Raw genomic sequence first — 26382 nt, 5'->3', positions numbered from 1 at the left:
ATTGTGTTGGCCGGCAGGTTTCCATCTGGCTCTAGAAGTTACCTCAGAAGCCTCTTTTATCCTGACCCTAAGCAATCCCTCTTCATTAAATCTCTTACAACTCAGTCATGTTTTTAATCAGTTTGGGCTGTTACACTGTCTCCCTTTCACTACTTAGGTCTAAGGATTAATTATTGATGCCACTGAAAATATCCTAATTGACTTTCTTTAATTTCAATTAAATTAACATATAGTGTATTACTAGTTTCAAGGTAGAGTTTAGTGATTTATCAACTGCATATAACACCCAATGATCATTACATCAAGTGCCCTCCTTACTGTCCATCCCATCTGTTACCCATTCCCTCACACATCTCTCCTCAAGCAATCCTCAGTTTGACTTCTAGAGTTATCAGTCTCTTATGGTTTGACTCCCATCTGATTTTGTCTTATTTTACTTACTGCTCCCTTTCCCTATGATCCTCTGTTTTGTTTTTTAATTTCCACATATGAATGAGATCATATGATAATTGTCTTTCTCCAATTGACTTATTTTGCTTAGCATAATACCCTCTAGTTCCATCCACATCACTGCAAATGCTAGGATTTCATTTTTTAATGACTGAGTAATATTCCATTGTATATATATACACACCACATCTTCCTTATCCATTCATCTGTTGATGAACATCTGAGTTCTTTCCATATTTGGAAAGATACTGTGGACATTCCTGCTATAAACATTGGAGTGCATGTACCCCTTTGAATCACTATGTTTCTATCCTTTGGGTAAATACCTAGTAGTGCAATTGCTGGGTCATAGGTTAGCTCTATTTTTAACTTTTTGAGGAACTTCCATATTGTTTTCCAGAGTGCCTACACCAACTTGCATTCCCACCAGCAGTGTAAGAGGGTTCCCCTTTTCCACATCCTTGCCAACATTTGTCATGTCCTGACTTGTTAGTCTTAGCTGTTCTGACTGGTCTGATAGCCAGTGAGGTAGTAACTCATTGTGGTTTTGATTTGTATTTCCCTGATGCCAAGTGATGTCAAGCATTTTTTTATGTCTGATGGCCATGTGCATATCATCTTCAGAGAAATGTCTGTTCATGTCTTCTTTCCATTTCTTGATGGAATTATTTGTTTTTTGGGTGTTGAGTTTGATAAGTTCTTTATAGATTTTGGATACTAGCCCTTTATCTGATAAGACACTTGGAAATATTAGCTCCCATTCAGCAGGTTGTCTTTTGGTTTTGTCGACTGTTTCCTTTGCTGTGTAAAAGGTTTTTATCGTAAGACCCAATAGTTCATTTTTGCTCTTGTTTTCCTTGCCTTTGAAGATGTGTCTAGCAAGAAGTTGCTATGGCTGAGGTTGAAGTAGTTGCTGACTACGTTCTCCTCTAGGATTTTGATGGATTCCTGTTTCCCATTGAAGTCTTTCATCCATTTTGAGTTTATTTTTGTGTATGGTATAAGAAAATATCCAGTTTCATTCTTCTGGATGTGGCTGTCCAATTTCCCCAACACCGGTTGTAGAGGAGATGGTCTTTTCCATTGGATATTATTTACTGCTTTGTTGAAGATTAGTTGACTGTAGAGTTAAGGGTCTATTTTTGGGTTCTCTATTCTGTCCCATTGATCTATGTATTAGTTTTTCTGCCATTACCATGCTGTCCTGATGATTACAGCTTTGTAATATAGCTTGAAGTCCGGAACTGTAATGTCACCAGCTTTGGCTTTCTTTTTCAACATTCCTTTGGCTATTCAGGGTCTTTTCTTGTCCCATAAATATTTTAGGATTGCTTGTCCACCTCTATGAAAAATGCTGACAGTATTTTGATAGGGATTACACTGAATTTGTAGATTGCTTTGGGTAGCATAGATATTTTTAACAATATTTGTTCCTTTAATCCATGAGCATGGGCTGTCTTTCCATTTCTTGTGTCTTCCTTAACTTCTTCCATAAGTGTTATAGAGTTCTCAGAAAATATTAAACCTCTTTGGTTAGCTATATTCCTATAATATCAAAAACCATATACCTTATGGTTTTTGGAGCAATTTTAAATGGGATCAATTCTTTGACTTCTCTTTCTTGTACCTCATTTGTAGTGAACAGAAATACTACTGACTTCTGTGCATTGATTTTTTAACCCTTTGACTTTACTGAATTCCCATATGAGTTTTAGCAACTCTGGGGTTGAGACTTTTGGCTTTTCCACGTAGAGTATTATGTCATCTGCAAAAAGTGATATTTTGACTTCCTTGCCAATTTGAATGCCTTTTATTTCTTCTTGTTGTCTGGTTGCTAAGTCTAGGACTTCTAGTACTCTGTCAAATGACAGTGGTGAAAGTGAGCACCCCTGTCTTGTTCCTGACCTGAGAGGAAAAGGCTCTCAATTTTTCCCCATTGAGAACGATATTCACTGTGGGCTTTTAGTACATGGGTTTTATGATATTGAAGTATGTTCCTTTCATCCCTACACTGGAGAGAGTTTTAATCAAGAAAGGATGCTGTATTCTGTCAAATACTTTTTCTGCACCTATTAGGAGGATCATATGGTTCTTGTACTTTAATGAATGTGGTGTATCACATTGGTTGATTCACAAATATTGAACCACCCTTCAGGCCAGGAATAAATCTCACTTGGTTGTGGTGAATAATCCTTTTAATGTACTGCTGGATCCTACTGGCAAGTATCTTGGTGAGAATCTGGGTATCCATGTTCACCAGGGATATTTGTCTGTAATCCTTTTTGGTGGGGTCTTTAGTGTTGGGATCAAGGTAATGTTGGCCTCATAGAATGAGTCTGGAAGTTTTCCTTCCATTCCTATTTTTTTAAACAGCTTCAGAAAAATAGGTATTATTTGTTCTTTAAATGTGTGGTAGAATTCCCTCAGGAAACCATCTGGTTCTGGACTCTTGTTTGTTGGGAGAGTTTTGATTACTGCTTCAATTTCCTTGCTGGTAATTGGTCTGGCAGTTTAGATGTTTCTAGGAATGCATCCATTCCTTCCTGTTTGACCAATTGTTGGCATATAATGTTCATAATATGTTCTTGTAATTGTTTGTATTTCTTTGGTGTTATTGTGATCTTTCTTCTTACCTTTGCAATTTTTTTTTTTTTTTAAATTTGGGTCCTTTCTCTTTTCCTTTTGGTAAATCTGGCTAGGGATTTATTGATTTTATTAACTATTTCAAAGAACCAGCTCCTAGTTTCATTGATCTGTTTCAGTGTTCTTTGGTTTCTATTTCATTGATTTCTGCTCTAATCTTTATTATTTCTCTTCTGCTGTGTTTACGCTTTATTTGCTGTTCTTTCTCCATCTCCTTAGGTGTAAGGTATCTTGTGATTGAGACTTTTCTTGTTTGTTGAGGAAGGTCTGTACTGCTATATACGTCTCCTTTAGGAACACCTTTGTCACATTGCAAAGGTTTTGAGGTATCATGTTTCCATGAGTTTTTAAAATTTTTCTTTACTTTCTTGATTCACCCATTCATTCATTCATTTTTTAAAAACCCATTCATTCTTTAGCAGGATGCTCTTTAACGTCCATGTCTTTGTGTTCCTTCCAAATTTTCTCTTGTGACTGAGTTCAAGTTTTGAGGCAGTGTGGTTTGAAAATATGCAGGGAATATTTCCAATCTTTTGGTACTGGCTGAGACCTCATTTGTGACCCTGCATGTGATCTACACTGGAGAATGTTCTGTGTGCACTTACGAAGAATGTATATTCTGCTGCTTTAGGATGAAATGCTCTGAATATAGCTTTGAAGTCCATTTGGTCCTGTGTGTCATTCAAAGCTCTTGTTGATCTCCTGCTGGGATGATCTGTCCACTGCTGTGAGTGGGATGTTGAAGTCCCCTAATGTTATTGTATTATTACCAATGTGTTTCTTTAATTTTGTTATTGATTTATATAATTGGCTGCTCCCAAGTTAGGGGCATAAATATTTAGTTGTTATGTCTTGTTGGACAGACACTTTTATTATGATATAGTGTCCTTTTCAATCTCTCAGTACAATCTTTTGTTTAAAATCTATTTTGTCTAATATAGGGATTGCTACCCCAGCTTTCTTTTAATGCCCATTAGCATGATGAATGGTTCTCCACCTCCTTACTTTCAATATGGAGGTATCTTTTGGTCCAAAATGAGTCTCTTGTAGACAGCATATGGATGGGTACTCTTTTTTCATCGAATCTGATACCCTGTGTCTTTTGTTTGGAGTATTTAGTCCATTTACATTCAGATTAATTACTGAAAGATTTAGTGCCATTGTTATGGGTAAAGTCACTGTTTTCGTAGATTGTCTCTGTTCCTTTCTGGCCTTTGTTATTTTTGGGCTCTCTCTCTTTTTTTCTAATTTATTTTTTAAAATTTATTTTATTTTACTTTTTATTTCTTTTCAGCTTAACAAAATTCATTGTTCTTGCACCACACCCAGTGCTCCATGCAATACGTGCCCTCCTAAATACTCACCACCTGCTATTGACTTGTTCTATCACATTGATTGATTTGCGAATGTTGAACCATCCTTGTAACCCAGGGATGAATCCCACCTGCTCATGGTGGATAATCTTTTTAATATGCTGTTGGATCCTGTTTGCTAGGATCTTGTTGAGAATCTTAGCATCCATATTCATCAGTGATATTGGTCTGAAATTCTCCTTTTTGGAGTGGTCTTTGCCTGGTTTGGGGATCAGGGTAATGCTGGCTTCATAAAAAGAGTCTGGAAGTTTTCCTTCTGCTTCAATGTTTTGAAACAGCTTCAGGAGAATAAGTGTTATTTCTTCTTTGAAGGTTTGGTAGAATTCCCCAGGGAATCCGTCAGGTCCTGGGCTCTTGTTTTCTGGGAGGTTTTTGATCACTGCTTCAATCTTGTTACTAGATATCAGTCTATTCAGGTTGTCAATTTCTTCCTGGTTCAATTTTGGGAGTTTATAGTTTTCCAGGAATGCATCCATTTCATCTAGGTTGCTTAACTTATTGGCATATAACTGTTGGTAATAACTTCTGGTGATTGTTTCTACTTCCTTGGTGTTAGTTGTGATCTCTCCCTTTTCATTCATTATTTTATTAATTTGAGCTTTCTCTCTTTTCTTTTGGATTAGTGTGGCCAGTGGTTTATCGATCTTATTCTTTCAAAAAACCAGCTTCTAGTTTCATTGATACGTTCTACTATATCTCTAGTTTCTACCTCATTGATCTGTGATCTAATTTTGATTATTTCCCTTCTTATGTGTGGAGTTGGTTTAATTTGTTATTTATTCTCCAGTTCTCTAAGGTGTAGAGACAGCTGCTGTGTTCTGGATTTTTCAATTTTTTTGAGGGAGGCTTGGATGGCTATGTATTTCCCCCTTAGGACCGCCTTTGCTGTATCCCATAGGTTTTGGACCAAAGTGTCTTCTTTCTCATTGGTTTCCGTGAATTGTTTAAGCTCTTCCTTTTGATCTCCTGGTTGATCCAAGCATTCTTAAGCACAGTGGTCTTTAGCTTCCAGGTGTTTGAGTTCCTTCCAAACTTTTCCTTGTGATTGAGCTCCAGTTTCAAAGCATTGTGATCTGAGAATGTGCAGGGAATAATTTCAGTCTTTCGGTATCAGCTGAGTCCTGATTTGTGACCCAGTATGTGGTCTATTCTTGAGAAGGTTCCATGTGCACTTGAGAAGAATGAGTATTCTGTTGTTTTAGGGTGGAATGTTCTGTATATATCTATGAGGTCCATCTGGTCCAATGTGTCATTCAAGGCTCTTGTTTCTTTATTGATTTTCTGCTTCGAAGATCTGTCTATTTCTAAGATCTCCTACTATTAATGTATTCATATCAATATGACTCTTTATCTTGATTAACAGTTTTCTTATGTAATTGGCTGCTCCCATATTGGGGGCATAGATACTTACAATTGTTAGATCATCTAACACGGTGGCTCACGGGAGCCAAACCCCATGCGCTCTCAGATGTGCTGGCGGCTCAGGAACCAAAACCTGGTTTCTTCACCACACTCTCTCTGGCTCAGCGCCAGTGGTGGCTGTCCTGGGTCCGGGGACTTAAGACCCTGTCACTAACTGCCCCGATTCCCAGAATTTCCCCCCGCGATCCTTTGCTCTTTTTGAGTGCTTTTAACCAGACTCCAAGTTAGTGCTGGTCCCCAGTCGCAGGGCACTCTTGTATTGGGGTATTAATTTCCAATGGGTGGCTTCTGGTGGCTCCCTCTCCCTTTTGTTTATCTTCCAATATCAGTCCGAAGTTTCCACTCCACTTTACCTGCCCACTGGCATCTTCTACCCCTGTAGAGATCCAGACATGTATAATTCTAATCTCAGGCTGATCATGGGTGATCCAAGTTCTTTGGTAGGTAATCACTTTAGGGTACAGGTTGAAACAGTGCCTCCTCCTACTTCCCCGCCATCTTGTCTCCCTGGGCTCTCTCTTCATTCAAAGGATCCCTTTTAATAATTCTTGCAGGGCTAGTTCAGTGATCATTAATTCTTTTAATTTCTGTTTGTCCTGAAAGCTCTTTCTCTCTCCTTCTAGTCTGAGTGACACCCTTGTTGAATACAGTATTCTTGGCTGCATACTCATTTCGCACCTTGACTATATCATGTCAGCCCTTTCTGGCCTGCCACGTCTTTATGGACAACTCTGTTGCCAGCCTTATGTTTTTATTCTTGTAGGTTAAGGGCCTCTTCTTCCAAGCTGCTTTTAGGTTTTTCTCTTTATCTCTGAAATTTGCAAGCTTCACTATATGTTGAGATTTGATGTACTTTTATTTACTTTGAGGGGCATTTTCTGTGCTTCCTGGACTTGAATGCTTGTTTCGTTCCCCAGATCAAGAAAGCTCTGTTAAAATTTCTTCAAATAAATCTTCTGCTCCTCTCTCTCTCTCTCTCTCTCTCTCCTCTTCCTCTGGGCCCCAATTATTCTAATACTGTTTTGCTGTTTATATCTGTTTCTTAGCTTCCTTAATCTCCATCATTTTGTCTTCTCCAAGACTCTCTCTTCTCCCTTGTTTATCCTAGCAGTTAGAGCCTCCATTTTTTTATTGTTTCAGTAAGAGAATTTTTTAGTTCAACCTGATTAGATTTTTAGTTCTTTTATTTCTCTAGTAAGGAATTACTTATTGTCTTCTATAGTTTTTTCCAACATCTTACTTATGTAAGATGTTGTTCCAACATCTTACTTATGTCCCTATTGATTAAATCCCTGGCAATGAGTTCTCTCTTCTGGGGTGAGTTTTCCATCTTGTCATTATGTCCAGAAAATACCAGATGAAAGAGAAAGAAAGTAGGAAAATAGCAACAATGACAACAGAAAAAAATACGCTAAACAAATCAGAAGGGAACAGAAACAAACAAACAAAAGAAGAGAATAAAATGAAAGAAGCTGAACAGACCAATAAACTAGATCCTGGATGTATTTTGGTCTGTTGCTAGAAGAAGCCAGATCTCAAAATAGGAAAGAAAGAAAAACATAGACACACAAAAATAAAATTGAATACAATTTGAAAGGAAGCCAAAAATGAAAAATGTACATATAAAATGTAAATGTAAAAATGAAAATTAAAAGACTTAAAAAAATTGATATAATAAGAAAATAGCTAAAAAGGAAAAAAAATATAAAACTGAAAGACTAAAGAATAAGAGGAAAAAACCACAAATTCTAAATACTGCTTCTCCAAAAGCTGAAGTTTTGCAGTTCTCCATGATCAGTAAACTTGGTAATAACAGGATGTTCCTGCTGGTCTTCCAGGGACAGGCCTGTTGGGCTGATTCTCAGGTGTCTTTCCCCAGGCAGAACTGGACCACCATTGACAGGAAGCTGCGCTCAGCGTGAGGCTCTGGATTGCTCTATGTGGTTGATTTGTTGCTGAAGGGTTTCTGCACTGATGTGGGAGGTGAAAATGGCAGTGCCCTGGATCTTTAGCCCTAGAGCTGAAAGTCTGCACCCCCTACTCTTCAGAAACGCAGTCAATGACTCTTGTGTCCCTGGTTTCCATCCTGTGTTCACCCAGCCTATGACCAATTGTTTTTATCTCAGGCATAGGACTCTGTTTCAGGTCTCCAAACTTTATGGACTCCTGTGACCTGCCCTCACGCCACTCCTCCCAGGGGATAGAGGGGGCTATCCCCACAGTTCCACCCCTTGCTGGGCCCCTGCTTGGAATCGATCACCAGATCAGTATAGTTGTTTGTGGTTTATGGCAACAGTGTGCAGAAAGCTGGCACCTGGACTTGCTGTTTGCAGCCAGCTTCCCTGTTCCGATGCTTGGGTAGTCTGCCACACTCAGGCACCACCCCCCACCTTCTTTTTGTGACTCTGGGGATCCTGAGTCCATGCTGTCCCATCTGGGATTCCTCCCCACTTTGGCCCCAGCACCTTTCAGGCAGACTTCTCAAAGTTCTGGTTTTATTATCTGCTGCTTATAACACTTTCTGGTATCCAGTTTATGGAAGCTCCCTCCCCCTGTGGTTTACCTTCTGATATATCTGTCATCTTGGGTTCACATGTGTGCACCTCCTACCTTGCAAAGAGTGGTCGCATTTTTATTTACAGAATTGCAGCAAGCCTTTTCTCAGATCTTTGGTTGATTTTGCAGGTGCTCAGAAAGATCTGATAACTGTCTAGCTGAATTCCAGGGACCAGACAAAAATAGGATCCCCTACTCCTCTGCCATCTTAACTTCTCTTCTGAAAAAACTCTAATTTACATGAAAAACATCTTGGTGTAAATAGTATCTTCACTCAGTTCTACTTGCTATTGTCTTTAAAGCTGAAGAAACAAATCCAAATTTATAAGGCTACCATGCTATCAAAGGAATCTCTTTAAGAGGGTTGTTTCTTAAACGTCCCAGGAGTTTCTTGGCACAGCTCAGCCTACTGTGCTTTCACTGGCTGGGGTTCTGTAAGTTTTTATATTCGATATAAGTCATCCATCTCACTCATATCTTGAAAAATTTCCAAATGCATTGGAAGCATGGAGATCAATTTAGACATTTTTAAGTGAAGTGGGAACTGAATAAAGTAGAAATAATTTATAAAGAAGTGAGGCTATTTCTGATATTTATTTTTTAAAATTGGAAAATGATGCTGAGTTTCTTAACAGAGACTTGTGATGTCTAAAAGCTCTATCAAAAGTATGTTTAGGTTCCAAGTGAACTCTTTCAAAGAATTAACAGCCACAGTTTGGGGGTACCAATCCAATAAAAAACAAAATATCTGCCCTTCCCTCCCTAAAGTCAACAAAGAGACAGGCATGGATTTATTCAATTATAGCCCATTCTGAGTGACATTTGTTGCTTTACATAAATGAGACTCTATTTTTCTTATAGACTAAGGCTAGTAGGATAAATAGAACTTCCACTTTCCTTGCTCACTGTAGACTTTTTATAGACTTTAAAGATTTTTATTTATTTATTTGATAGAGAGAGAGAGATCACAAGTAGGCAGAGAGGCAGGCAGAGAGAGAGGAAGGGAAGCAGGCTCCTTGCTGAGCAGAGAGCCCAATGTGGGGCTTGATCACAGGACCCTGGGATCATGACCTGAGCCGAAGGCAGAGGCTTTAACCCACTAATCCACCCAGGTGCCCTGACTTTTTATAGACTTTAAAACAAAAAACAAAAACAATGAAACAAACCTTGAACCTACTTTACTTAGTACAATTTCTAGTAACTTATTGTCAGTCAGAGTTTGGAGAGTTTGTTTTTCTTTCTTTCTTTCTTTTTGGCGCTTATTGGTAGCAGTCAGGGACAAACACTTCTAGAAAAATTAGGAGGCAATAATAAGTAGTGTTTTTTCTTTTTTCTTTGAAGTTTTCACTTAAATTCTAGTTAGTTAACATATAGTATAATATTAGTTTCATGAGTAGAACTTAGTGATTCACCATTTACATATAATGCCTGGTGCTCATCACAAGTGCCCTCCTTAATACCCATCAGCCATTTAGTGAATTCCCCTGCCCACTCCCCACCAGCAAATCTCAGTTTGTTCTCCATAGTTAAGAGCCTGTTTTCTGGTTTTCTTCTCTTCCCACCCCCCCCATGTTCATCTGTTTTGTTTAATTCCACATATGAGTGAAATCATATGGTACTTGTCTTTCTCTGACTAATTTCACTTAGCATAATACACCCTAGCTCCATCCACAGTGTTGCAAAGGGCAAGACTTCATTCTTTTTGATGGCTGAGTAATATTCCACAGTATGTATATATATATATATATATATATATGTGTGTGTGTGTGTGTGTGTATACAGATACCATATCTTCTTTATCCATTCATTAGTCAATGGACATTTGGGCTCTTTCCATAATTTGGCTATTGTTGATAAGAGAATATTTTTCGGTCACAGAAAGAGCTGTGAATTTGGCCTACCATGAAGAACTGTTGTATTGAAAGCAATCTGGGATATAAACAACTGAAATGCATAAACTTAGGAACAACTCCCAGTGTAATTACTAAAAGCTTAATATTCTAACAAAATACAAGCATTTTTCTTTATCAAGAAAAAAATTTTAAGAATTTTCTGTGTTCTGAAACTTCAGGGAGGCTCTTTTTGCAGAAATAGGTGAAAGCTCATCTCTGACTGTGATTCTTGGTGACAGGATGCAGATGGGATTAAAACTCCCCTTCCTGTCACTGCTCATTTGAGGTTCACACTGAATTACAGAAGGTGCTGTCTGTTCTCACCTGCCTATCAGATCTGATTTCAGGGGACCTACTAAGCTGTCTTAGCAAATTACTTTCTTTGATGTTTATCTTTTATATACAATAATAAAATTTCACTTATTCATTCAACAAATATGTACTGAGCACTCAGTTGCATGCTTCAGAAAGTGAGGACAGAGCAGTAAACAAAATATAAAAAAATGACCAGGGGCACCTAGGTGGCTCAGTGGGTTAAAGCCTCTGCCCTGGGCTCAGGTCATGTTCCCAGGGCCCTGGGATCAAGTTCCGCATCGGGCTCTCTGCTCAGCAGGGAGCCTGCTTCCTCCTTTCTCTCTGCCTCCCTCTCTGTCTACTTGTGATCTCAGTCTGTCAATTAAATAAATAAAATCTTAAAAAAAAGATCAATCACTCTCAAACTCCCTATTCAGGGAATGAGATTAGATTGAATGAGGGAATGAAGCAGTCTGATCAGGGAATGCTGCTGATAAAGCAGAGGACTTCATGCTGTACAAAAGCTCTCTGTACACTCAAGACAAATTCTGGTGGCTGAAAGAATAGCAAAGTGGACTCCACAAGTTATACTACTTCAATTTTAAGTTAATGAAAAATAATTCATTTTTGAAAAAAGGATTACTTTTACAAAAACCTCTTTAGATAGCGTCTACTCTTCTACATTCCTGGTAGACACAGGTTAATGCAGCCTGAGAGACAATCCAATATGCCTAACACAGGATTATGATTTTAATGAGCCAGGGGCTGCAGGATACAATCTTTAGGTTCTTTGAGGTGATAATGTGATGAAAGCAAGACTTATCCCCACAAAGTTTGGTTTAGGTTCTATGTCATTAAGTGAAAATGCTGCTCTTGTTAGGTTACATTTTTGGAAAAGAGGTACCACAGTATGTTAAAAATTAAGGAGTGCTTTTAGCAGTGACAACCTTTCCATGGTCTTGGAGCCACCCCCACTTCCTGGAACAGGCTCTTAGACTTCCAAGTCAAGGGCTCAAAGTAAGTTGTTGAGTGCTAGAAACAGGGGACTGAGGTGTTGGGAAATTTAATTAGCATGTGTGAAAATAAAAGGGTCTATAGCTTGAAAGCCACTCCAGAAGTGTGAAGAATTATGACTGCTTTTTGAGATACTCCCATTTCTCAAGAATGAACAAGCCTGGGGAAAGAAAGATGAGCTGCTTAGGTTTTTTGTTTGTTTTTTAAAAAATGTTTTTCAAGTCTTTTGCTCGTGAGGTTGATGTGGAGAAAAAGGGCAAAAGAAATGTAGATAAAATTAAACTTCCTTGTAACCTGCAGCCCATTGACAAAAGACTTGAGACAAACAGAGAATGACATTCCTCCAAGAAACACCCAACTGTCTTAATTTTAATGCTTTGTTGGAGGTAAAAACCTTAGCTTGAAAATAGAGACAGTGGGTAGAAATGTGACTAAGATACATGGAGGCTGTTGTGAAAAGACCAGTGTGGTAGAAACATAGAAAGAACTCAAATCCTCTTAAATTAAGGATTAGGACTTTATTAATGAGACAAATTGTGGGGGTAGTTGTAGAGGAAAATCAAGGCAGCCGCTGAAGAGAGGAATGCCACTTGATGTGGGAAGTAAAGGCAGAAGAAAAATTATTAAATTTTTATTAAATTTCCTTACTACCTGCAGCCAATTGACAGGTCCTTGAAAAAGGCAGAGTGACATTTCTCTAACTGCCTCAATGTTAATATTTTGCTAAGGGCAACAGGTAATCTTAGCCCAACCCCCAGGATCCTGTAAATCTACTTTAACATGTAAAAATTCCTTTGGAAACTTCATCTCTACCCATCAAGATATATGTTGGCAATCATCCCCCAAGCATATGGCCCACCGATATACATCTAAAGGGTCTCATGACTCAGGTTTTACTAGATGGTAATAAGTGACCTTTTCCCAACAATAGGTAGCCCCTCAAGGTCCTGGAAACCTTGCCTCCAACACTCCTTAGAGACTTACAGTATCTCTTAAAACCCTCACAACTTGAAAGTATATGATGGACCACTCCTCATGACCCCAGTGCAGCTTTTTCTGCCCATGGGTCCTATCCCTGTGCTTTAATAAAACCACCGTTTTGCAACAAAGATGTCTCAAGAATTCTTTCTTGGTCGTTGGCTTTGATCCCTAAAGTTCTTTCCTACAACAACACTGTCTAACGGGAAAAAATGTAGCCAAAGCTAACATTTGCTATATATACTGCTTTCAACTTGGTTTTACATTTCTCACCTTTCCAGAGATTATAGATCCTCCCCATTCTTTTTAATAACCACACTTGTTATATATAGTACATGGATGGATGTGCCACAATTGATCTATTTATTAATCTCCTTCTGAAGGATACAGGTGGAGAGAGGAAAAATGCATCAGTGTTGCTGAACAGCAAGAATAGGCATGAAGAAGATAATGTTTCATGTCACCCTGTAGCTCATTCCCTTCACTATGGTTTTTTTGTTTTGTTTTTGTTTTTGTTTTTGACTCAAACTCTGCTGGAAGAGATACAGACACAGGGAAAGCAGCCATCCATTCTGGTGTGTCCATCTACTGTTGTTTTTTCTCACAGCAGGCACACATTAGCTTAACCAAGCAGGCCATTTGCTTTTAAGCACATAAACTGACAGTTATTTTTTTTTTTTTATGTTTGTTGGATACTTATATAGGATCCTGAACACGAGGGGGGCTGCCATGATCTAGACCATGCCTGCAGCTCCCAAGTTAGAGTCAGGGTTGAGGTACACTTCCTATAGCACGGCAGCTGAAAAAAAAACTGCCTCATGGAAAAATCATAAAATAACTTAGATATAGGCATTTATTACATTTAGGTTCGACATACCTCAAACTCCAGATAGTGATCTTTCAGTCTGTATTCATCTATCTCCTTGGCTTTAACTTTCTTGTCTGGGGGATATGAGCGGTGCTCAGCCAGCTCAGTGGTAATCTGCTTCAGCTTGCTTTCATGAGATTTCAGCTGTTCCTCCTGCAGGAAATTATTAAGCTATTTAGCATCCAGAAAGTAAATCAATTAAAAAAAAATCACAGAGTACTTTTTAAGATCCCTTATGATGAATGACTTCAATTCATCAAAACAGTTCAATGTACCTCCACTGCCACATCTTACCAACCTTCTCAGACTAGTATTCACATGTACATTTGCAAAATGACAACCGGGCCCCTTGTTACAAAACCAAATACTTTCAGAGCCAAATACTTTCAAACCAAATACTTTCAAATGTAGCTGTCATGAAGTTGAGAACAGACTTCCTAAGAAATACTTCAAAAGGCAAGGCACCAGTTAAGCACCCATCCTCAGAATCCTGCATAATTTGGCTTTTCCATTTCCTGTCCACTCAGCAATGCTGCTATTTCCCCATCTGTCACAGTGAATTTACAGCCTTTCTGCTTAGTTGCCCCCCCACTTTTTAAGAAAGCAATGCCACCAAGAAATAATTCTCTGTAAGCCATCAGATGATACCTTTTTTAAAACAGATTTATTATTTATTTGTCAGAGAGAGAGTGCACACATGAGCAAGCACAAGCAGGGGGAGTGGCAGGCAGAGGGAGAAGCAGGCTCCCTGTGGAGCAAGATGCTGGACGTGGGATTTGACCCCAAGACCCTGCTGGGATCGTGACCTGAGCCGAAGGCAGATGCTTAACCAAAGGAACCACGCAGGCATCCCTTTCAGATGATATTCTAAAAAATGCAGCAATCTATGATTTTTCCCTCCAAAGTAGTAGAGGTTCTGACTTCCTTCAAAATCTTATTGACCCAAACTAGTGATTCAATTGAATGACCTATAGAGCAATTCTTGCCTGAAAGGTGTTACTATAGGCACCATGCACCAATGCAACATGTTTGATACTATGTCAAAGAACTTCCATTCGAGGGGCACCATTTTTATTGCCTTATGATACTATCAACCCCCCTGGGAACATTTTAAAAATGAAACAAAGAGACTGGAATTTTCTTGCATTCCTATAATTGTATGATTGCTTTTTTACTATTCTACTTTCACATATATATTATCCAAATTCATGCTGAATATAAACTTTACATGTACAATAAGATATAAACGGATGAAAGTGAATGAAGAGGAACTGATTAAACTAGGTGATAAATATAGTTTGTATAATAGCAACATTATTTATTTATTTAAAAGAGCAGACAAAAGGGATTTCCGTCCTTTATTAAGTTCATATTTGAGGACATATCAATTTATTGCATGGCATTAAAAACAAATAAACAAAAACAAACAAGATGAGTTTTCCCCTTCTGTTTCTCAAACTCATGGCACCCTAATCACAAGCAGAGTTAAAGGTAAAAAATTAACATGTACAATACATCATCACCACAATTCCCAGTTGAATTTTTTCCATATGGTATTTTTATAAATTAAAATTACTATTTAAATCCAAGATCAGCATACATAGTTGCCAGATGAAGAATTTAAACCATAAAGCAACTGTGTAATAAATCTGTCAATTTAAGCCTATAATTCAAATCTAGAAGAACAATTTAGAGGTGATAAATCCTAATAATTTTAATTTATGATGTGAGGGTATATGTAACTATCTATCTATATAAACATGCCACATTATGAATTTGAGCTCAGGTCATGATGCTGGAGTTTTGGGATTGAGAGCACAAGCAGGGACTGGGCAGGGGCAGGGGAGGAGAGGGACAGAGGGAGAAGGAGAAACGGGTTTTTCACTGAGCAGAGAGCCTGACATGGGGCTCGATCCCAGGACCCTGGGATTATGACCTGAGCCAAAGGAAGATGCTTAATAGACTGAACCATCCCAGAGCCCCTTATTTATTTTAGAGACAAAGAGAGAACAGGGGGAGGGGCAGAGGGAGAGAATCGCAAGCAGACTCCCCGCTAAGCACAGAGCCTGACTTGTGTTTGATCTCACAACCCTAAGTTCATGACCTAAGCTCAAATCAAGAATCTGCCCCTCAACTGACTGAGCAACCCAGGCACCCTATCTAATTCTTTTTCTATGCTACTCCTTTATAAATACAAAGATCCATAAAAATAGAAAATTATGTTCTATAGGTTTTTATACTTCATAGGTTTCCTTTGGTGACTTGTTTTCTCATTCAGCATGTTTCTGAGATTTACTCACATATATGTTCTGGTTTCTTCCTTTTAACTATAGGACACTATATGATATACTATAATTTCACTGAAGGATGTTTAGGCTGTTTTCAGGTGTCTTTAGGCTATTATAAATGATGCTACATTGAACATGCTGCTTAGTGAATATGAGCAAGAATTGTCCTACAGTGTAATCACTAAGATGGAGAATTTTGGGGTTTTAGAATGTCTATCTTTAAGAGGACACTAACATGCTTTTTAAAGTGTTTCCACCAGTTTACATTTCTATAGTAGGCTTAAAAATTCACATTGTTCTGGATCTTTGCCAAAATTTGATATTCACTGAAAACCAGTGTTATTCCAATGGGGAGGAGAGGTAAAGAAGGGAGGGCTCAGACTGTTTCCTTTGTGCTGTTTTAAAATAGGTAGGTGATTTAGAAGGTAATGACATCTCTAAAAATCTTCTGGGAAACTTATAAGACAAATTGCTAAATATTACAGCCTTGAACCCAAGCTATATGGAATTTAGAATAAAGAACAACTGCTTTAACTCAGTTTGAACTCTTTCTGAAGGCGCCATCAGAAAGATTTTATGTTTAAGAGATTTAAAGATTTTTATAAACAGTTTAGTGAGCGTCTGCATTAACTTCAACATGATTTCATTGTTTATTGAGTACTCAATATATGTTAAATACAGATGTCTAAGAAATGAATATAAAATCTATCTATTCTGGAGAAGTGTAGTGAACCATTTAAGGCAATGCCAAGGAGTGTGGACTGCATCTTGTTGGCGAAAGTGAGCCCATTAGTTTTAAGTGATAGTACATGAGTCATATTTTAGCCACAACTGTAAAGGATGGATTAGAGAAAAGCAAGACTGTCGGAACAGAGATCTCAAGTGGTTATGCAAATAATCTGTCAGAGTTTTTCAAAGTGGGTTGTTTGCAACCCAGGCAAGATGATCCACTGGGAAAAAATAAGCCTTGGGATATAATTCACATACCACATAATTTACCCATTTAAAGTGTGTAATTTAGTTAAGTTTTAGTATAGTCACAGGGTTGTGCAACCATCACTACAATTTTATGACATTTTAGCTTCCTATTCCTTTTGGAATGGTATCACACAATGTTTCTTTTTGTGACTGCCTTCTTTCACTTAGTGGAATATTTTCAAGGTTCATCCACTTTGCAGGATGTACCAGTACTTCATTGTGTTTTTTACAACTGAATAATATTCCATTGTATGTATATATCATATTTCATTCATCTATTCACCAGCTGATGGCCATTTCCACCCTTGGTTGCAATGAACATTTGTGTAAAAGATTTTGTGTGGGTTTATGTTTTCATTCTCCTGCTATCTAAGTAGGAGTGGAATTGCTGGGTCACATGTTAACTCTATGTTTAATCATTTGATGAACCACCAAATTATTTTCCAAAGTAGCTACATTATTCTATGTTCCCACCAGCAACATACTGAAGTTGTAATTTCTCCACATCCTCACCAACACATTCTTTTCCTTGAAGTTTTTTTTTTTAAATTATAGCCACTGTAATGAGTATAAAGTGATATCTCCTGATTTTGATTTATGTTTCCCTAATGATTAACATTCCTAATGATTAACACTAACATTTTTCCATCTTGTTGATAACAGGACATGTAGTATATTTTATAAAAATATATACATATGTTGGAGGATATCTGCTCAAATATTTACTATTATATAAGGTGAATGATCAAAAAAGTTAGGAGACCAGTGATATAGGTGAAAGATGACAAAAGTCTGAATTAAGGAATGTGGGTAGGATATGAAAGATATTTAAGATGCAGAAGTGACAGGATTTGTGACTAAAAGTATAAAATGTAGTCAGGCGGGAAGCGTGTGGTTTTGGCCAGTTAGGGACACAGTTACAAGAATGACTTCCTACTCTGAAATTCCACTGCTCCAGATCCCTGCCTGTCGGAGGAGGTCATTGAGATGCATTAGCTGAAAGGCAAGCTGGACCTGAGCAACTGGAGGCTCCTCACCTCCACCTCGTCCATGAAATGTGCATTTGCCTCCCCTTCCCAAGCTAGAAGCTGCCCTAAGGACACAGCCTCAAAATAGTGGTATGTTTTTGAGACCATCTGTATGGTATACAAGACTGAACTCAATTAAGGCCTCTATCTAAACTTCATGATTCTGGCATGTGGGTGCAAAGATTGACTCACCTTGTGGCCACCCAAGACAGGCCTCTTAAGTAAGTTCCCTTGCTTATTAAAACTGCCACCTACCAATTTGAAGTGGTCTCCTTCTTTCTTCTCTTCTTGCCCTCAATGTAGGGGCCAGATTATGAAAGAACCCTGCCACACTCATCTGGTTCTTGGCCATAACTGCCCTAATGGTCAAACCACAGGATAAAAAGAGAGGTGAGAAGCAAGCAGAAGGCTTTCCTTTGTTTCAAATCAGTGTTTATCACAAGGCCTGGCCTTCAACAATTAGCATTTAGTGATCAAACTAATCACTGGTTAGTGATTCAAATAATCATTGATCATTGATTCAGAACTTTACAGGAGAGGGTGGAAATTCAAAGAAGAAAACAGAACTAGATATCAGGAAATGGTAACTCCATAAGGTGCAAGTGAGACAGAGCAGGGATTAGACTTGGGTCTCCCAACCCTGACTGTGAAATCCAGTATTCCTTGCCTTCTCCAAAGGTGAAAAAAAAAAAAAAAAAAAGATAAAACTGTGCTTCTTGAGTAGCACATCTTGCAGGAATGCAGAGGGAGGATGCTTACTGACCAGGAAGATACTTACTACAAGGACTGGTAAAGACCAGACCAAACCAATCTGCACCAAGATGGACCCCAGTGCTGGACTTTTTTGGACTTCTTCCCTCATAATAATACTAAAAATCCCACCCAGGTGGAGATTTCACGTTATTTTGACATGTGATATATGAAGAAGCATGAATTTTAAATGCGTAGGTTCTAATAAACCCCCACCTCTACATGCTTACAAAGTACCCTTTTCCACCCAACTTTCTTTTAAGAACTCTCCCTAACCTTGCCTCAGGGAAGTCAGCCTGCGGAGCTTTCCTCTGTGTTGACTCCCCTGTCCCACTAAAGCCTTGCTTGAAACTCCCGTTTGGCTTCTTGTCAATTTCTATTGCTGAGCTAGCCCAAGAGCCCACTTCAGTTTCACGCGTCTCCAAAAAAGGAGTGAAAGACACAGTAGGGATTGTAAGGATTACAGTGCAGTCCCTTTAAGTATGATCTGCACGGCTTGCAGGCTGGATACCTGGTCTGTCTTAAAACATTCATGTTCCTGGGCCCCTGACCTGGACCTCATTAACCTGGTATGGGGATGCTGGGACACGTGCACTTTCAACAAGTCCCCAGATCATTTCTGTACACATTAAAGCTGAAAATGACTGCTTTGATGAGTAGAAAGAGAGGTCCTGAATAGATCCTGAAGAGGGCCAACCATGAAATCCTAAGTTTAGAGTACTGTACCAGAAGGAGAAACAAAACTTAAATTTTCAATATCCCCAAAAGAAGAAAAATGTGCTTGGCAACCCTGCCATGAAAACAACTAAGAAGATGACTCCTACACAGCAGAGTTGTTCAGAAAGAACAACACTGCACTGATAATAATCAATTTTAATAATGAAGGCTAATATGTTTTGGATAGAAGACAAGAATAAATTAAAGCTTGTAAATGACAGGGTGATGATGAACAGTATGTCTTTAAAAGCACCAAACAATCTTTTAATTGCCTGTTTAGTTTTTTCCTAACACTATTAAGTTTTCTTTCCAGTAGGGTACTCACACTGTTACACATGAATTTTATAAACTAAAATTATCCAAGTAGTTCTGGCATTTAGGGGAGTCATAGCCAGGCTGTGGGTGTATGGAGAAAGGAAAGATGGCTGGGCTAATTCAATGGTTCTCAATAGCAGCAGGTAGCAGTGGGGTGGGTTTTGACCCCACAGGATATTTGGCAATGTCTGCAGACATTTTTGGTTGTCACAGCTAGGGGGATGATACTGGTATCTAGTGGGTAGTGCTGGGGATATTGCTAAACATCCTACAATTCAAAGGACAACCCCCACAACAAAGAACTATCTAGGCTAAAATGGCACTTGTGCTGAGGTTGGTAATGCCAGGGCTAAATCACAAGGACTAGTAGTCTTCAAGGTACTGGAAAACTTGTGGGTGCATCTAGACATGCATTCCAGGATTCACTGAAGGTGCACTATGATAACTCTTCCAAAGATATCCCCACAAAAGTCTCTATTTGATGTGGAGGGTACACCAAATACTGAACAGGCTGCATGTAGCCTAACTCTTCTCTCCCTCTTTCTAAGCTATTCTTTATTACATGCTTCATTTTACATATTTATTTCTAAATTGTCCTACTACTCTCAAAGGCAAAACATCTTCATTTTTAAGTAAAAAAACACAATGACCCTGGCAAAAAATACAGAGCTAATGAAAGAACCTTAAAAACACTCTAGAACAGTCTTCTCAATTTTCCAGTTGGAAAACTGAGGCCCACAAAGGCTTGGTGATTTATTTGTGGAGGACGAAAACATCTTATTTTATTATTATTTTTTTAACAAGGTAATTAAATTCCTGAAAGTACTTGGTCATCTTGTCATAAGCGATAAAGAAGCATGTCTCTTTTTGGTTATTGCCTTATTTAAAATCCTAAATACATCATTTGATAACATTACATAAGCAGGGTTTTTTTTTTTTTTTGTATCTCTATGGATTTATGTTCAAAATGAGGAAAAATATTAAAAATTTTATGCATTCTATTTTTAGTTCCAGTGTAAAACATTTGTTTAAAATAAAAGATTTTTGCCTTGGAAAAGGTGCTTGCTTACCTGGTCTCATGGTAAAAAAATACACAAATAGAGAAACACATTCATTTTCATGTGCCAGTGACTTACTAAAATATAGCCCATACATAAATAGAACACAAGTACATTTTCAAAGTAGAAAGTAAATAGAAGTGTAGATCCATAGTAAGGAAAGAAGAAGTTAAAACTTGTAAGTTGCTCTATGCTTATTAATGCTCCTTCTAAACTTCAACTCATCTTTTTCCTGGATCTTTTATAAGAATGATTGTGAGAAAGACCAATCTATTGAAAAGTAAGTACTGGAAAATCCCTCGTGAAATTAACAGAACAAAACCCAACTTCTGAAGGTATTTGTTGCTCTGGTTAGTTGTTCAATTGTTTTTTTCTTCTCATACCTTATATAATATGGCTTACTGTCTATTTCAAGTACCCGAAATTAAAGTGGGGGAACGCATTTGCTTTAAGAGGTCATAGTTTAGGTGGGTAGATGGAGAATTCTGCTAATAAACCTTTTGGTCATCATAAGATGACCTGTTCTCTTACCATTTGGTTAGACTTGAAAATTAAATGCCATTCTGCCTTGTAAAGCGAACTGGCCTGGTCCTCTCTATTCTTAACAGTTTTTTGTTTTTGTTTTTGTATTTTTGTAGTCTGTGAACAACAAAGCAATAGTAATGCTTACATGGGAGTATCTAATTCATGTTAATAATAATTATAAATTAACAAAACCAAAAGAATTTTTCATTAAATCATGTCTCCTCTCTTCTTACCACCAGTCTATTTTTTATGAACTCACGGCAAGACTTGTATGTATTCCCTTCCTCCGCTTCCTTCCTACTTTCCAATCCTTTCTCAAAGAAGACAAATGTGGTTCTCTTCCCATCACTCCACAAACTGCTCTCACCAAGGGACCCGATGACCTCCTGCCACTTCATAGGAGATATTTTTTGTACTAATTTTACCTGACCTCTCTCCTCTTTCTCCCCTTTCCTGGCACAACATTCTCCCTGTTTTTTCTTGACAACAGAAAAATTGTTTCTCAAATATCCATTTTGGTCTCCTTCTGAGCACTGAGCATTGCAACATTTGGAAGCAGAAAGAGGAAAAGGACCCAGGAAAGAACCCTAGGAAGAAACAACAGGATGAAAACCAGATGGTGAGGTCACAAAAGCCAAGTCAGCAAGACAGCACAATCCCCAGCTGCTGAAGCCTAGATGATAGTCCTTATTCCTTTACTTCAATAAGCCACTGGGAACACTCATTCCACACTCTCAAGATGTCTCAAATACTTCCACATCTATCCATCTCTTCTACAAATAATTTTTCCTCTCATTATTTCCCCTGCCTTTATTTTATTTTATTTGTTTTGTTTTAAGGATTTATTTATTTATTTGGGAGAAAGAGAGAGAGAACAAGCAGGGGGAACGGCAGGCAGAGGAAGAGGGGAGAAGCAGGCTCCCTGCTGCACAGGGTAGCCCAATGCTGCAGGGGGAGGGAGGCTAGATCCCATGACCCTGGGATCACGACCTGAGCTGAAGGCAGATGCTTAAGTGACTGAGTTACCCAGGCGCCCCTCCCATACCATGAAAATTAGGCTTTCTGCTTCTAGTAGCTTCTTCCTCTAATACTTTCTTCCTATTGTAACATAAATAATTTCTGAAGCACAAATTTGGTCACATTACTTTCCTGCTTAAACTGTTACCCTAAAGATGTTGGGGAACCAGTGACGCATCCAAAATCCTACACATGACATAGAAGACCTTTCATCATTTGGCCATACTTACTTTTACAGAGGAATGCATCTTCCCTTTTCTCAATATATTGTGCTCAAGTCACATTTGATAACTTTTATGTGGTTCTCACATCTCAGTGCTTTCTCCTCTGGGCCTTTTTGACCCTCTGCTGCATCATTTTCTCTTGCCACACCACATCTAATTGCTACCCATCCTTTAAGTTTCATATAAGACACCATACTTCCTTTTCCACTATACATGGCACTCGGACTTACCTTCCTGTGCTCTAATCAAACTGTATTATACTTACTTGCACGTTTTGTATTCAGAGAATATGTGGGTTTCATTCATCTTTCTGTCTCCAGAGCCTAAAATAGTCTCTTAAGTGTAACAGGCACAAAATGTGTTGATAATCTATGATATCAGGTAGCTAGAGGAGTCAGTTAACATCAACACCTGGTTGACTAGAGCCAGATGAAACTATTTCTATTACTGCACCAAAAAGAAATTCACAAGGACATCAAACTACCTTCCAAAATCCTTAACTAGTCAATGGCAATAGGGGCACTGCAGACAGGTTTAAAATTGGCAAAACTGGCCTGTTTACAGTGTCCTCAGAACAGAGTTTTAAGGAGGAGAGGGACATAAAATATGATCTTTAGAGAGATCAATCCGACAACAGAAGAGAAACTTAGATGACTACATTTGGAATACTGCTCTACTGTATGTTGTCTGGATTACCTAGGAAAACCCACATGGTCCATTTAGCTCCTCCCTGAAGGTAGGGAAGTCTCTTCCCCTTTGTATTGTGGATAGTGGATCCCTGGGAATATTCTTATATACCCAGCATCAAATACAGCCTGGGATATGGGAAAAGTTCAATAAAATGAGTGAATGAATAAATGCATGAATAAACAAATTTCAAAAAAGCTTGTTTTCAAGCCAGGATGTCTAACCCCAGCCAGTTATTTAAAAAATATAAGCTGTTAGTACAAACAAAATCAAAAACCTAAGCCCACCATTTGTAACAACATGGATGGACCGAAGAGGGGTATAATGCTAAATGAAATAAATCAGACAGAAAAAGACAAATACTATATAATTCCTCTTATATGTGGAATCTAAAGAACAAAACAAATGAATAAACAAATAAGCAAAAAGCAGAGACAGATCCATAAATACAGAAAGCAGACTAATGGTTCCTAGAGGGGAGGAGGGGTAGAAGATGGGCAAAATGGATGAAGGAAAATAGGAGGAGTAGGTTTCCAGATATGGAATGAGTAAGGCACGGGGATGAAAAGTACAGCATAGGTCGCATAGTCAATGGTATTGTAATAATGTGTATGAGGACAGATGGCAGCTACACTTGTGGTGAGCAGAGCATAACTCAGAGAGTTGTTGAATCACTATGCTGCTCACCTGAAACTAACGTAATGTGGTGTGTCAACTATACTTCAATTAAAAAAAAATAATAAAACCAGAGTAAACTAATCCCCTATGACTGAGTAGCAAACATTTGAAACGTATTCCAACTATGTGTTTTACCAACCATGACTCAGTTGTGTCAGCTTCCAATACGAAGTGTAAAACCCAGTACACTACATTTTGCCCCATTTATACAATACACCTTCCAAGGCAAGGGCTTACCCTTGCTGTCAAAATGTGTAGTATTATTCCAATCAAATGTTAATAAGATTATTTTATAAAGTATTTTTTCCCAAAGTCAAAGCACTATCAAAATGACTTACTTGAGACAATTTTGTTGTAGTAGCAGGCAGAAGTGGACGACTAAACTTTTTCTGAGATCCAATGGCTGCTGGAAATGGTGGTGCAGAAAATACAGCTGCAACACAGTTAATTTTGTTTATCCACCCTTGCATTTCCTCTGGACTCCTATGAGAAACAGATAAATTTACATCAGGTTATTTCTCTATCTTAAATACATCACGCCTAGCCCATTTCTTATTACCAATTTAAAATGGCACATAAAATCATTTATTTATTTTTCTTGGTACAATTAACTCCTGACAAAATTTCATTGAGATTTAACATTTTCAACAGCAATCACCATGGAAATAAGAGGCCCTGGAACCCATGATCATTATAGTATAAGACTGTGATTATTCCTCAAGGATACAAAAGGGGGAAAAAAGCAAAATAACTTGATATTAAATATTAACCCCTTACTTTGATACTAAGCTCAGTCAAAAATTAAAAAATTAACTCATCTCTTCCAATCACATAATTCAATTTTAAAATCCAACTGCGGGAAAAATTGATAGAATTTAAAAGGAATGTAAAAAGGCAACACCCACTTGGAAAGCAGCTTTGAGTTTCCTGAAAAGTTAACTATAGGTTTATCATATAACCCAGCAATTCTACTTCTAAGTATACACCCAAGAGAAATAAAAACATATAGGCACAAAAAGATTTGTATCTGAAAGCATAAGAGTCCAAAAGGGGAAACAATCTAAATGTCTATCAACTAGTGAATGAATTTTAAAAATGTGGTATACATCCATACAGTGGACCACTGCTCAGCACTAAAGGCATGAAGTGGAGATATATGTTACAACATCTTGAACCCTTAAAACTTTGTGGTAAGTGAAGAAAGCCAAACATATATCATTATAAGGTTCCATGTATATGAGAAGTCCAGTAAAGGCAATACTATAGAGACAGAAAGGAGATTAGTGGTGTCTGGGGATGGGGTAAAAACAGAGAGTGACTACAAAATGGTCATGAAGGATCTCTTTGGGGTGACAGAAGTGTTCCAAAACTGGATTTTGGTGATGGTTGCACAATTCTGTAAATATGCTAAAAAATAATTGAATTGTATACTTAACCCAGGTGAGATTAATCAGATGTTAAAAATCTACCTGACAGGATGTGAAAATCATCTGATGTTATTAATATACTTTTAACTTGAATGTCATATATTTGCAGAGACCAGCACAGACAGCACTTAATAAATATTTGTGAATTCATAAATCGAATAGGAGAAATAGTCATGAGCCAGGATAGTTGATCCACTATGTATATAATCAGTAAACAGAAGATGGACAAAACGTCAGTCCACATAAAATCATTTCCTGATGACTCTGAGAGACTACTCTAGAAATCAACTCCTCTTTGCACCCCATACGCTTCTCTAATTTGATTTCTCTGGCTCTGTTGATTCAATTCTGTCTGAAGTAATTAGAGCTTTTTGGTTATCATATTTGGTATTTTAGTAAAAAAAAAAATGGGGAATAGAATAATTTGAAGGACTCTGATGACTAATAGCTGTAATTATACATCTGGCTATGATTCCCTCTGTGGTGTTAAAGCTGTCTTACTCCCACACTAAAAAAAATCCTGTGTAACTTGGATTTCCTTACAGCTTCCTCCTCACCTGATGTCAGCAATTTCATACCTTGGCAAATTCAACATTCATAAACCACCAGAGCACCTGCTGTTGTTCTTATTTCTTTTCTTGATCTTACATTGCTATGATCAACAAGCATGCAGATACTTGTGCTCACTATCTTGATGTCAAATTTTAAGACCAGTGCCAACTGTGATCAATTGGTGGGGTTGTGTTGAGAATGATTCTGAAGTCAAGTACAGGTTGTGGAAAGCATCCCATGAAGAATTAACACTGCCACAGAATTAACACTGATGCTATGTGGTCCTATAAAAATTCCCATTCTAGAAGCTCAGTTTCTTACTTCACAAATCCAGAATTCTCCATGTGAAGGAGTCCACTTCTAATCTGAAGGTTGTCATGGACCCCTTATTAAACTGGCAATCTATTCCATTTCCTTGGCCACAACATAATTTTATCTTTTTCTTCTAGTTTTATCACAGACTATTAGAGCTCAGAAGGAGAGAGAAGAAAGAGAGAGGGAACAAAGTGGACATCTATACTTACTGAACAGTTTCTATGTGCCAGGCACTGTAGGAAGTACTTACATACTTGATTTCATTTAATTCTCACAAGAACCTTGTGAGATAAAACATTATCATCTGCATTAGTGACAAGCTAAGGTTCAGGG

General features: G+C 38.0%; 1 protein-coding gene across 1 annotated transcript in view; it reads right to left on the bottom strand.

Moving 5' to 3' along the window:
• Positions 1-26382, bottom strand: part of LOC111144504 (pleckstrin and Sec7 domain containing 3) — a 615446-nt gene that overhangs the window by 27141 nt on the left and 561923 nt on the right. The window contains exons 14-15 of the mRNA XM_022498815.1: positions 24094-24238; positions 13500-13643 (exon numbers count right to left, since the gene is read on the bottom strand). Of these exons, the coding sequence (XP_022354523.1) occupies positions 13500-13643; positions 24094-24238 (289 nt within the window). The remainder of the gene's footprint in view (positions 1-13499; positions 13644-24093; positions 24239-26382) is intronic.

Source organism: Enhydra lutris, unplaced genomic scaffold, assembly GCF_002288905.1.
Source record: "Enhydra lutris kenyoni isolate GAN:26980312 unplaced genomic scaffold, ASM228890v2 scaffoldscaffold11, whole genome shotgun sequence".
Lineage (NCBI taxonomy): Eukaryota > Metazoa > Chordata > Mammalia > Carnivora > Mustelidae > Enhydra > Enhydra lutris.
The sequence above is the reverse complement of the archived record's forward strand: the minus strand, read 5'-3'. Positions and strand labels throughout refer to the sequence as shown.